The 14877-nt window shown below is 36.1% G+C and overlaps 2 protein-coding genes across 2 annotated transcripts; both read left to right on the top strand.

Annotated features, from left to right (window-relative positions):
• Positions 1-429: 429 nt before the first annotated feature.
• Positions 430-1557, top strand: LOC140872504 (uncharacterized). Its single transcript, XM_073275349.1, has 2 exons — positions 430-773; positions 822-1557. The coding sequence occupies exons 1-2, from the start codon at positions 430-432 to the stop codon at positions 1555-1557; spliced, it is 1080 nt and encodes a 359-aa protein (XP_073131450.1).
• Positions 1558-7720: 6163 nt separating this feature from the next.
• On the top strand, positions 7721-9368 carry LOC140872503 (uncharacterized). The gene is made up of 4 exons (XM_073275348.1): positions 7721-8043; positions 8113-8869; positions 9140-9202; positions 9297-9368. Exons 1-4 carry the CDS (start codon positions 7721-7723, stop codon positions 9366-9368), a joined length of 1215 nt encoding a protein of 404 aa, XP_073131449.1.
• Positions 9369-14877: the final 5509 nt, after the last annotated feature.

Genomic DNA, 14877 nt, shown 5'->3' with positions numbered 1-14877 from the left:
ACTCAAGAATTCTCTTGCATTTCATATTGTTAGCTCTTCTTTTGGCCTCCGTTAAATTTTGGTGATAAAGTGAAGGTACGATTCAAGTTCGCCGGAGTAGTGAATTTGTGCTTAGTTTGCTACTGGTTTTTCTGTTGTATCCTGGGAAACAGACGTCTGTACGTGTTGATCCTCAAGCATCTAGTGGAGTGGACGAATCTGTTTTAAGGAAACTGTACTAGTTACATGCCTCGGTTTGCTTGACTATTTCCTTACTTGTTTGCTTTATACTTTTCAGTATTTGTGTATTCGTTATACTATTGAATTGTTATACGATCATTCTTTCTTCTTGTAATATTATTTCTGTAATATTCACGTTTTGAGTTTGCATATTTTGGATAACAACCTTAAAACAGATTCGTCAACTCCACTACGTGATTTGTTTCAGAAATGGCTTCTGCTTCAAGTGAGACTACTCATGTTGCCCCTATTGTCACGGTTCCAAATCGTGTCGTTCCTCCTGTTGCCCCACGTGGTGCTGCCGTTCCTGTTTCAAACAGTCACGGAGAAAAGCCTGAGAAGTTCACTGGTGCGGACTTCAAGAGGTGGCAGCAGAAAATGCTCTTCTACTTGACGACGTTGAACCTGGCCAGATTCCTCTCGGAGGATGCTCCTAAGCTCAAGGAGGGTGAGGGAGATGTTGAATCCGTCAGTGCTTTGGAGGCATGGAATTATTCTGATTTCCTATGCCGAAATTACGTACTGAACGGATTGGCAGATTCGCTCTACAATGTGTATTGCGAAAAGAAAACGGCTAAAGAGCTGTGAGAATCCCTTGACAGAAAGTACAAAACCGAGGATGCGTGGGCCAAGAAGTTTCTTGTAGGCCGCTTTCTGGATTTTAAGATGGTGGATTCCAAGCTAGTTATCAGTCAAGTTCAAGAGATCCAAGTGATTCTTCATGAGATTCACTCTGAGGGGATGACGTTGAGTGAATCCTTCCAAGTGGCGGCCATTGTTGAGAAGCTACCACCGGCATGGAAGGATTTCAAGAACTACTTGAAACACAAGCGAAATGAGATGAATGTTGAAGAACTCATTGTTCGACTTCGTATCGAGGAAGACAACAAGAGCTCTGAAAGACGATTGTTTTCTCCAGTTGCTGCTAAATCAAATGTTGTGGAGCATGGCCAAAGCTCGAAAAAGAAACACTTCAATCCTTCGAAGAAAAGGATGAAGATGGGACCAAAAGGAGGCATTACGAAGAAGAAGTTCTACGGGAAATGCTTCAACTGTGATGGTACTGGTCACAAGGCCTCTGAGTGCAAGAAGCCAAAGAAAAATCGAGAGGTGAATATGGTGGAGAACATATCCCATGAGGTTTCAAACATTAACCTCTGTGCTGTCATTTATGAAGTGAATCTGGTTGGTTTAAACCCAAGGGAGTGGTGGATTGACACTGGTGTCACTCGCCATGTTTGCTCTGACAAAGAGATGTTTGCAAATCTTGAGGAATCCATGAACGGGGAAATGCTGTTCATGGGGAATTCTGCAACTTCTGAAATCAAGGGACAATGAAAAGTGGTTTTGAAGATGACCTCTGAAAAAGAGCTGACTTTGAACAATGTGTTGTATGTGCCAGACACCCGTAAAACTTGGTGTCTGGGTCACTGCTTAACAAGCATGGTTTTCGCATTGTGTTTGAGTCAGATAAAGTTGTTTTTTCTAAGAGTGGAATGTTTGTAGGAAAATGCTATGCAAGCAATGGTTTGTTCAAACTCAATGTAATGGCTATTAAGCCCGTGATCAATAAAATGAAATCTTCAGCTTACTTGCTTGAGTCTTTCAATTTGTGGCATGGTAGACTAGGACATGTTAATTATGATACGATTCGTAGATTAATTAACTTGAAAAACATTCCTACATTCAAAATTGATACACAACACAAATGCGAAACTTGTGTTGAGGCAAAGCTAACAAGATCATCTTTTCAAACAGTTGAAAGAGAATGTGAACCCCTTGATTTGATACACTATGTTCTATGTGATTTAAAAAGAGTACAAACACGTGGTGGAAACAAATACTTCATTATTTTTATTGACGATAGCACAAAATATTGTTATGTGTATCTTCTTAAAAGTAAAGATGAAGCTATTGAGAAGTTTGTTCACTACAAAAGTGAAGTTGAAAACCAACTTAGCAAGAAAATTAAGTTGCTAAGAAGTGATCGTGGAGGAGAGCATGAATCACCATTTGCCGAGTTTTGTGCTCAACAAGGTATCAGACATGAAAGAACTGCACCTTACTCTCCTCAGCAAAATGGTTTCGCAGAGCGAAAGAATCGCACTTTGAAAGAAATGATGAATGCACTGTTACTGAGTTCTGGTTTATCACAGAACATGTGGGGGGGAAGCTGTTCTAACAGTTAATTACCTTTTAAATAAGATACCACGAAAGAAGCAAGATAAAAGTCCATATGAATTATGGAAAGGAAGAATACCTTCATACCAATATTTGCGAGTATGGGGGTGTCTTGCCAAGGTAGCCGTACCTACTCCGGAAAAGGTAAAAATTGGACCAAAAACTGTTGATTGCATTTTAATAGGATATGCACACAACAGTAGCGCTTATCGATTCCTTGTGTATGAATCTCAAATTCCCAACATTCATAAGAATACGATAATGGAATCAAGAAATGTTTCGTTCTTTGAACATGTGTTCCCTTGCAAATCTAAGGAAGAACCAAGTTCATCCAAAAGATTACATGAGACAATAAAAAAAAAAAAAAACAAGAGGTTAACTACGAGGTTGAACCTAGACGTAGCAAAAGAGCTAGAGCTGAGAAATCATTTGGTCCAGATTTCATCACTTTCATGATGGAAAGTGAACCTCAAAACTTCAAGGAAGCTGTAAATTCATCTGAAGGACCTCAATGGAAAGAGGCTATAAATTCTGAAATAGAATCCATTTTGCAAAATCATACGTGGGAACTAGTGGACCTTCCTCCGGGAAGCAAACCACTAGGTTATAAATGGATTTTTAAACGAAAAATGAAATCAAATGGAACAGTAGATAAGTATAAAGTCAGATTCGTAATCAAGGGTTACCGTCAACGTGAAGGGCTTGATTACTTTGACACTTATTCTCCAATAACGAGAATAACTTCAATTCAAGTGATACTTTCAATTGTCGCCTTGCGAAATCTTGAAGTACACCAAATGAATGTAAAGACTGCTTTTCTAAATGGAGATTTAGAAGAAGAAATTTACATGGAACAACCTGAGGGATTTTCTGCACCTGGGCAAGAAAATAAGGTTTGTAAATTGGTGAAGTCTTTGTATGGCTTAAAGCAAGCACCAAAACAATGACACGAAAAATTTGACAAAGCCATGCTAGAAAGTGGATTTAAAGTCAACGAGTGTGACAAATGTGTATACGTAAAGAACACTGAAAGTGGCTACTTCATTTTGTGTCTTTACGTAGATGACATGCTTATCATTGGAAGCAATGATATGATGATCAAATCCACTAAGAAATTGTTAAACTCAAAATTCGACATGAAAGATTTGGGATTAGCCGATGTCATTCTTGGAATTAAAATCCATAGAACATCAGAAGGGATGGTTCTATGTCAGTCACATTATGTGGACAAAATTCTTGAGAAATTCAATAATGATGACTCTGCATTGGCTAGAACCCCGATAGATACGAGTCAACATCTATCGAAGAATCGGGGTGAGAGTATCTCCCAACTAGAATACTCTCGAGTCATTGGTAGTCTGATGTACTTAATGAGTTGTACACGACCAGACATAACCTATGCAGTAAGCAAATTGAGCAGATTCACCAGTAATTCAGGAGATGAACACTGGAAAGCAATTATAAGATTGCTAAGGTATTTAAGATACACTCGTGACCATGAGCTGCACTATACCAGATATCCTGCTGTTATTGAAGGATACAATGATGCAAACTGGATATCTGATATGAAAGACTCAAAATTTACAAGTGGATTTGTATTCATTTTAGGAGGTGCATCAATTGCTTGGAAATCTTCTAAACAAACTGTAATAGTCAGATCCACGATGAAATCTGAGTTTATTGCACTTGATAAGTGTGCTGAAGAAGTTGAATGGTTTCGTCTATTTTTAGAAGATGTTCCAGGATGGGTGAAACCTGTACCGACTATTTGCATTCATTGTGATACTCAATCTGTGATCGGAAGGGCACAAAGCAAGATGTATAATGGAAAGTCTAGACATATACGTCGTAGACACAACACCATTAGACAACTACTCTCAACTGGAGTTATCTCTATTGACTATGTAAAGTCAAAGGATAATATAGCGGATCCGTTAACCAAAGGGTTAAACAAAGATTTAGCTGAAAAATCTTCAAAAGGAATGATACTGAAGCCTATGGAATAAATTGGTGCAAAAAAAAAACCCAACCTATGCTGACTGGAGATCCCAAGAACTAGGTTCAATGGGATAACCTAATCGCACTGGTTTGGTAGATCACTGTGGGGGTTATCCCTAGTCTATTCCTATTGCAAACAGTGAATGTTGAGGATAAGCACAGGGCTTTTAAAGATTCTCAATCCAGTACATTACTATGCTTTCACAAGGAAAGGTTCAAAGGATAACACCTACCTATCCTTTGCAGGATTCAACTGTAGAGCTTTATTAACAAAATTCGTATCAATTTTCATTCATGTGGGGGATTGTTGGAAATATATTTAAATAAAAATTTTGAATGAAAATAATGGATCATGAATGTGTGATTGTCTGTTGGCTCTCCACATTCTTGAATTAATTTGAGGCTTTTGGCTCTCCACATTCTTGAGTTAAATGAAAGATTAATTGAGTTAATTAATCTTATGACTCTTGGTGTGCTTTTTGAAGCATATAAATAGTGTGCTCATTTCCTCAATCCAAACACACACATTATTCAAGATCTCACTCAAGAATTCTCTTGCATTTCATATTGTTAGCTTTTCTTTTGGCCTCCGTTAAATTTTGGTGATAAAGTGAAGGTACGATTCAAGTTCGCCGGAGTAGTGAATTTGTTCTTAGTTTGCTACTGGTTTTTCCGTTGTATCCTGGGAAACAAACGTCTATACGTATTGATCCTCAAGCATCTAGTGGAGTGGACGAATCTGTTTTAAGGAAACTGTACTAGTTACAGGCCTCGGTTTGCTTGACTATTTCCTTACTTGTTTGCTTTATACTTTTCAGTATTTGTGTATTCGTTATACTATTGAATTGTTATACGATCATTCTTTCTTCTTGTAATATTATTTCTGTAATATTCACGTTTTGAGTTTGCATATTTTGGATAACATTATGTTGCTCTATTTTAGGGAAAAGTACACTTTTGGTCCTGTAATTTGCACATTTTTTATTTTTGGTCTTGTTAAAAGTAAATTTGCAATTTTAGTCCTGTAATTTGCATTCTTTTTTCATTTTTGGTCCTATTAACATTGAATTCGCATTTTTAGTCCTGTAACTTTCATGAACTTTCATTTTAAATCTTGTTAACACTGAATTTACAATTTTAGTCCTATAACATGCATTATTTTTCATTTTTAGTCCAGTTTACATATAATTTTATTTTTTTATCTTGTAACTTTCATAATTTTTTATTTTTAGTCATATTATCGATGAATTTATATTTTTAATTCAATAAATTTCATATTTTTTTATATTTTTATTCATAATATATTATGATTTACATATTTTAAAACTTTTAAAATTTAAATGAATCAACAAAAAATCAACTAAAAATTATTCGAAAATTTTTTACACTAAATATCATCTTATAAAATACATAATATAAATAAAACTATTAATCTAATATGAATCATTTTTTTCGATTTAGTTTTTATATATATAATCTGAAATCGAACCATATAATTTTATTTATTTTTAATCATATTAAAGGGGAATTCAATGGCCTTGTTAACACTTAATTTTTATTTTTATTCATATGAAGGGCACATTTTTTATTTTTATACCATGTAATTTGTAATTTTTTTCATTTTTTAATATTTATACCAAAAATTGTTTGTGACATGTGTTGGAGATCAAACCCTAATAGTTTCGGTGATAACAAGTCAAAACAAAATCAAGTAATAAAATAATCTAAGGGCTAAATCTATTCGGATTCTTCCAGATCAAATGTCCGAGATTTCAAGCGGATCAAATATAATGCCAGATCAAAATGCAAGATATTTGGATAAACCAATTGAAGTATAAATTTCCAGAACAAGTGTCCGATATCCAGATCAATCAAGAAAACTCTCAACGGATTTTATAGATCGATCTAAGACAGATCTAACATGCTTTCAACCAGATCAAAAGCCTCACTTCAAAGTAACCGTTGCTGAGATTGTTGAAGAAAAGACAAAATCATTTAATGATATTTTGAACATTAATCTGCCTCCATCAAAGTCGAGATTTGTGAGCTATTTATTAAGAAATGTTGGCGGCTATCTATCAGAGATTGATTGGCGGCTCATCATCAGAAATTGTTGGCGGCTCACCGGCTACTTTTGAAGATTATAAATACTCAAACACTTCAAAGATTCAAATACGAGACCAAGAGTGAAAAACACAAGATATCTAAATCGAAGTTCATTCAAAAAGCCTTCACTCAGCATAACTCAGATACACACATCATCAGATAAGAGTCTCGATATTCTGAGTTAGAAGATATTCTCAAGATCGATCAAACTTCAAAGGAAGCATATACGAAATCGATCCAGATCAAAGTCACTCATAGCTATCCAGATCAAAACACCGAAATACACTCTGTATTTGTACTGTATAATTCAAAGCAGAACGTTCGATCTGCTTCAAGAGAAAGTATTGCTAGGAGTTCCTCTCAAAGGATTGATTGGATTGGATTTGTACAAAGCCTTGTATAAATCAAAGTCTTCTAGTGAAATCCTTCTGGAAACAGAAGAAGGGGTGACGTAGGAGAATTCATCTCCGAACATCCAGAAACAACTCTATCCATTTATTTACTGCACTTACTTTACCTTATCTGCCTTAGCTTTACATATATTCAATCTGCAAGAAAGATTTCTTCCGCCTGTTATCTTTCAGATCTTTCGAGCAGATCAAAAGTTTTAAGCAACAAAAACTTATGTCTGATTTTAACAAATCATATCGAAGACTCGTTAAAATTTTAAAATAGTGTATTCACCCCCCCCCCCTCCCTCTACACATATTTTCGATCCTAACAAGTGGTATCAGAGCAGTTCTTGCTTATCACCTGAATCGTCTCTTAAACTATGGCATCTTTAGCTATGACATCGTTTAGTAAAATTCCTATGTTCTCAAAAGAAGATTATGATGACTGAAAAATTCGTATGCATGCACATCTATCAGCACTGGATGATGACATGTGGTTCGTAGTAACAGATGGACCAATGAAGATTATGAAAGTTAACACTGCAGTTGCTATCACTGAAGGTGCTCCACAGATGATAGAAAAGCCTCGATCTGAATGGACTTCTGAATATAAGCGGAAATCCAATCTGGACAATGTAGCCCGAGACATACTATACAAAACTCTGGACAAGAACATGTTTAGCAAGATCAAAAGCTGCACTACTGCCAAAGAAATATGGAAAAAGCTCACCCAACTATGTGAAGGAAATGATCAAACAAAGGAAAACAAACTCATGGTGGCCATTCAAAAGTTTGATAACATAAAGATGAAACCAGGAGAAACAATGAATGAATTTGATAAAAGATTCAGCAGCATTATGATTGAGATAAATGCACTCGGAAAAAGTTACAGCAACCGTGAAGTAGCACTCAAAGTCATGAGAGCTCTTCCACGAGAATGGGATGTGAATACAGTAGCAATGAGAGAATCCAAAGACCTCAATAAGATCGAACTACATGATCTATTTGTAGATATCAAAGCCTATGAGTTCGAGCTGGGAGTTCGAACTGAGGAAGACACATCAACATCACAAGTTACTAAAGCTCTCACTGCATCAGATGAAATCCCAGCAATGAAAACCGCAGAAAAAATCAGTAGTGATGCAATGTAACTATTTGTTAAGAAGTTTGGAAGATTCAAGAGGAAGAATCACAATAATTTCCAAAGAACAAACAGATCAAGCTTCAAACCAAAGGAACCAGCTGAAGAAAATCGAGCTTGCTACAATTGTGGAAAAGAAGGACACTTCATAGCCGATTGTACCAAACCTAAGAAAGATGAGAAAAGAACATCATACAAGAAGAATTCAAGAGAAGAAAGGAAGAGATTTAGCAGGAAGAAAGAACAAAAAGCCCTATTAGCAGATGAAAGCAACAACAAATGGGCTGAATCGGACTCCACTTCATCTGATTCAGAAACATCATCAAGTGAAAGTGGAGATGAAGCTAACAAATGTCTTATGGCTAATGACGCTGATATTCCAGATGATGGAGAGGTACTTGACTTTACTTCTGATGAATTTAGTAAGGAAGATCTTATTAATGCATTAAATAATATGGTTAATGAATATCACATGCTATCTCATAAGTTTGATGAGGTCAGAACAAATAGAAAGAGCTCAACAGATAAGTCAGATCAAAGTAACTCAGATGAGTACACTGGATCAGACAGTCTAAAAGCTCAGATAAGTTTGTTAATGACTGAGAACAATGATATGAGAAGTCAGCTTCAAGAAACTCTATCTGAAAATCAGATATTAACAGATCTAGTAAACTCTTGGAATAAAGCATCGATATCCTTAGATAAACTTACCGGAATGCAGAAGCAAGCTGGAGATAAATCTGGCTTAGGCTACAGCATGAATGAAGGAAGTTCATCTATCTCAACTACTCAATCTTTCCTGGAAAATAACAACTTTAAATCCATGAAGTTTGTGAGATCTAGCACGATATATGAACCAGAGATTCCTATGACATATTCAATACCTCAACAGAGTAAACTCTTACATAGAGGGCTGGGATATGTTGAGCCAGACAGATCTAAGTCTTGATGGACTAAACCTAGATCAAATTGGTCTGGACATGGTCTTGAAAGGCAAAGAACTTCATCAACTCAACATAAACCACATTCTAATAACTTTTATAGAAAGTATTGGAAGTCAAAAAGTAACAATCAATATGATCACTACACTTGGCATACACAGCACAATGCACAAAGGTCATTAGATGAATCAGTTATCTCAAAAGGAAGACACCATGGAAAGCCTGTAAGAATAATACAAGTATGGATTCCAAAGGGATTAATCCAGCGTGGACCTAAGTAGGAATGAGGACCAAAGTTATTTTACTCTACTTTTGCAGGTAAACAAAAATGAACTCATTAAGAAAACAGTTTGGTATTTGGATAGTGGATGCTCAAGGCATATGACATGAGACAGAAGAATGCTATCTGACTATATTCCAGGATCAGGACCTAAGATTACCTTCGGAGATAACTCTAAAGGTACAACCATGGGTAAGGGTAAGCTTATCCATGGAAATATTCGCATTAAAGATGTATTACTTGTAGAAAATTTAAAATATAATCTGATTAGTATTAGTCAATTGTGTGATTATGACTACTGTGTAGAATTCCAAAAGCACACTTGCATTGTAAAAGATCAATCTGGACTAACCATTATGACAGGTGAGAGAAGTGGAAATACTTATAAGGTAATTGGTCGGATCAACCACTCACTACAGTCTGTCTGGTAACAACAAAGATGAACCAAAATTGGGTATGGCACAAGAGACTAAATCACTTAAACTTCAAAGCGTTAGCCAATCTGAGTAAACATGAATTGGTTACAGGTCTGCCTAAAATTGATTTTTCAAAAGATAAAGTGTGTTCTGCCTGCCAACTGGGTAAGCAGATCAGATCAACTTTTAATAAAAAAGGATGTAAATCTTCTTCCAAAAGATTAGAACTATTGCACATGGATCTTTTTGGTCCTATACCAGTAACGAGCTTAGGGGGAATGAAGTACACCCTAGTTATTGTTGACGATTTCTCGAGATTCACTTGGACGATATTTTTAAAATACAAAGATAAAACTGCCACCCAATTGATTAAACTTCTCTTAAGACTTCAAAATGAGAAATCTCAATCGATTGATAAAATTAGAAGTGACAGAGGAACCGAGTTTACAAATCAAACTCTGTCTACTTATCTTGAAAATCATGGAATCAAGCATGAGTATTCAGCAGCTAGAACGCTACAACAAAATGGTGTTGCAGAAAGGAGAAATAGAACTCTGAAGGAAGCTGCTAGAACAATGATTGCTGATTCAGGTATTTCACAAAATTTTTGGGCAGAAGCTGTAAACACAGCTTGTTATACTCAGAACAGATCAATGATTAATAAGAAAGTTGGAAAAACACCCTATGAGATCTGGTATGGTAAAGTTCCAGTGATATCTTATTTCAAAGTATTTGGCTGTAAATGTTTCATACATAAAAATGGTAAGACTCATCTGACTGCACTCGATGTCAGATCAGATGCTGGAATATTTCTTGGTTACTCATCTGTTAGTAAAGCATATAGAGCGTTTAATACTAAATCTCTAACAGTTGAAGAATCAGTTCACATTGTGTTTGATGAAACATCTATCACTAATGAATCTCCAAGCTTAAATGATCTTAGTATCAGAATAAAATATTCAAAGCTTGACACAGATGATGAGGAAGAGATCCATATCATACAGAACAGAGAAATTCAATATGAGCCAGATCAGGGTGAAGAACAGAGAACAGAAGAACCTCCAGTTGATAATGACATACTAATTGACACAGATCTTGTTGAACCTCACAATGATCAAATCCAACAAGGAAACACAGATCATCATTACAGATGGTCCAAAACTCACCCACCAAGTCTGGTAATAGGTAATCCATCGGCACCTTTGAGAACCAGAGGTCAGATGATTAATGAATTCATGCATGCTGCTTTTATTTCTCATATAGAACCTAAGAAGATAGAAGAAGCTCTTCTTGACAGTAATTGGATAGAAGCTATGCAAGATGAACTGAACCAATTTTAAAGGAACTCTGTCTGGCATTTAGTTCCTAGGCCCTCAGATAAATCTATAATATGAAATAGATGGGTATTTAAAAATAAACTCAATGAAAGTGGTACGGTAATAAGAAATAAGGCTCGATTAGTAGCACAGGGTTACAGACAAGAAGAAGGTATTGATTTTGATGAAACATTTGCTCTTGTAGCTAGACTTGAAGCTATTAGAATATTCTTGCTTATGCTGCCTTCAAGGACTTTAAGGTATTCCAGATGGATGTTAAAAGTGCATTTCTCAATGGTCTTCTCCAAGAAAAAGTATTTGTTGAACAACCCCCAGGTTTTGAAAGCAAAACTTATCCAGATCATGTGTTCAAACTGGATAAAGCTCTTTATGGGTTGAAACAAGCTCCACGAGCTTGGTATGATACTCTCTCACTTTTTCTTAATGTTCATGGTTTTACTGTTGGTTCTGTAGATAAAATTCTTTTTAAATTTTCCAAAGGCGATCATACTTTATTAGTGCAAATATATGTTGATGACATCATATTTGGGTCAACTAACCCCAAATTATGTAAGAAATTTTCTAAGATGATGTATGACAAATTCAAGATGTGTATGATGAGAGAATTAACATTCTTCCTTGGATTACAAGTCAGACAGATGGACAAAGGAATATTTATAAATCAGGTTAAATACACAAAGGAACTCCTAAAGAAATTTGGAATGGAGAATTGCTCTGCTGCTAGTACACCAATGAGCGCTTCTATCAAATTGGATAAAGATAAAGCTGGACCTTCAGTAGATCAAACCTTATTCAGAGGACTTATAGGTTCTTTACTTTATCTGACAGCAAGCAGACCGAACATTATGTTCTCAGTCAGTCTGTGTGCAAGATTTCAATCTGATCCTAAGCAATCTCACTACATTGCTGCCAAAAGGATTTTCAAATATCTTAAAGGAACTCAGAACGTCGGATTATGATATCCAAAGGATTCAAGTTTTAATCTTATTGGATATTCAGATGCAGATTATTCAGGTTGCAGAATTGATCATAAAAGCACAAGTGGTACTTGTCAATTTCTTGGAGACATGCTTATTTCTTGGTTTAGTAAGAAACAAACTTCTATTGCTACGTCTACAGCTGAATCAGAATACTTAGCCGCAGGAAGTTGTTGCGCACGATTGTTATGGATTCAACAGCAACTCAGAGATTATGGTGTTGATTCATCTGAATCACCTATTTTCTATGACAATACAAGTGCAATTGCTATTACATATAATCCTATCTTGCATTTCATAACAAAACACATTGACATTCGTCATCACTTCATCCGAGACCATGTTCAAAAGAAAGATGTTCATCTGGAACATGTCTCAACTGATCAGCAAGTTGCTGATATTTTCACAAAGTCTTTACCCGACGCTAAGTTTTCTTATTTTCGTAATGTTCTTGGTTTAATTGATATTAATTAGTTAAGAACTTGTTTAGGGGGAATATTTGATATACAATAATAAAACTTTTTGTTCAAGAACAAAGGAACATATGAAAAACATAAAGATATTGCATTTCATTCATTGATCTGCATCATAAGTTACACGAGCAGAATCTATTCTACTACGCATTTCTTGGCTCCAGTTGATCATCCAAGCACTTAGAGAGCCTTGACCATTGCAGAAGTCATCTTCAAAGCATATGTTCTGCATCTCATCTCGCTCCTTGAGAAGAATGAGAAGCCGAACTCCTGAAGACTTCAAGACATCTCGAGTATTTTGAGTACCAAGCATGAATTTGCACCATCGCATTCTAGCATGATTACGGCGACGCATTGCAGGAGTCAATGGAGGAAGGTTAGCACGACGAGGACAACGTAGAGAGTCAAGAAAATGCCACATCTTCATTCCCTTCTCGAAAACTCTCCTCCTGTACAGTTCCTTTCGGATCTCATACTCTTGCTCAACTGATAAACCATTACTATTACTCATACTAGCTATTATCTTCTGAATGCTTTATCTTGTGTTTCTAATGTTTCCTTTAGTCTTGCTTTTATAGGTACATCGCAAGAAAATGAAGGGACATCGATTGTATCAACCTCACAACTGTCCAATCAATGTTGTTTATGAGCTGATAAAAGTTAATCTGCATATCTAGAGGATTGCATCAATCCTTCTTGAGATTCTCAAAGCCTATCAAAATTACTTTGACTTTAATATCAGTTCATATTCCATGCAAGAAATTAATTAGTCACGCAATTATTTCACAGACAGCATGTCCAATCATAAATAGTTCTTTTTCTGTTTATGTGTTATCTTGCTTCGAAACTTTCAAAATATCATTATGACCTTATGCATTTAATTTATTGTCTGTTCAGTTTCTAGGAAACCTCTCTTCTGACTATTTAAATGTTTCATCTGCTTTCGATGAAGCGTTGATAAAATTTCATCCGGAACAATCTCATCTGATTTTCCCTTATTTATCTTTAGAAGTTTTCATAGTCTTATTCTGTATTATATGCTACCTCACTTCGTTTAATCTACTGAACAAGATAGAAAGTTTTTAGCAAAATATTTCATTTCATAAACTTCGGAAGCTTACAAAATACAACTACATCATTCAAAATACCTACCCTAATCACCTAGAGTCTGTCGTATTGGACCCCAGACCCTCTTCCTCATATCAGCATCTAGACGCCACAGGTTCAACCACTCAATCAGGGCCGAATCAAATCGCCTACCCTTGTACTCACCTGCATTAATCAGATGAGTAAGGACCTTCACCTCCTTCCTATACCTCAGAAAGGACACCCCCTGATGTGTAAGAATCTCATCAACAGTGATGGCACCCAGCAACTCCATATACTTATCCTTGTGATCTTCTAACTCGCAATCATCCTCATATTTGCGTGGAGGGAATGGCGCTTGTTGATACATCCGTATCTCCTCAACCTTGAACCAAAGCCTCATCACCCATTTTAGGATGAACTCTTGCAATTCCTCTTTAAACTCTTCAACAAACTGATTGGAACTCATGATTCTATTATTTGCTCTCTCTCTCTCTCTCTCTCTCTCTCTCTCTCTTAAATTGTGAAAGGTTACTCAGATCTTTCATCCGAGTGTCCTATTTATAAGGGGATGTTTGTTTGTCGTTTTACATTCCCCAGAATTTATTAAAATACTATTTTATTTGTCGCGTGCTTGATATATCTCATCAGCCGCATTTTATTTGAATTTGAATAGTTGCTTACGTCATGTGCCACGTATTTAGGCTATTGAAACTTATCGGATTTATTCTTCTTCAAATCTCTACGAAGCCCTAAATTTGTTTAGCAAGAACAGAATACTCGCATTCGTATCTTTGATCTTTGCAGGAACAACATGACACCCATTACTCAAAACGTTCTTCTAGTAGATTTCCACATCATATTCGATCTTACAGATCAAGGAATGGTGGACATGTTCAGAAAAATTGAAGCATCTGTACTGAGGAAATTTCTCAAAGGAGGGAAATCGCTATACAAGCAGGCTTTGCCCAAATTCTTTCAGACAGCCAAATTCGAAGACGGTGTTATATTTGCAACCTTGGGTGGAGAATCAGTCCAACTTACATCTTATTTATTCACCACTTCATTCGATCTACCTCGACAGGGCATCACTGATTTCTTGACTATCTCTACTGAAACAAAGAAACAGATGAAGAGCATGTACTCCTTGACGGACAAGCCAGTCCGCATTCCTTGCAAAAAGAAGGAATTGAAGATGGAATTCAGAATTTTGCATGATATTGTGGCCAAGTCTCTTTTGGCCAAAGCAGGTTCTTTTGATGCTATTACATCTGAAAAATTTGATGTTATGGTTGCTATCTCTGCTGGCATTACTGTAAATTGGTCTGTT

The sequence above is a fragment of the Henckelia pumila genome, unplaced genomic scaffold, assembly GCF_033568475.1.
Source record: "Henckelia pumila isolate YLH828 unplaced genomic scaffold, ASM3356847v2 CTG_466, whole genome shotgun sequence".
Taxonomy (NCBI): domain Eukaryota; kingdom Viridiplantae; phylum Streptophyta; class Magnoliopsida; order Lamiales; family Gesneriaceae; genus Henckelia; species Henckelia pumila.
This window is presented reverse-complemented; position numbering and strand designations above follow the sequence as displayed.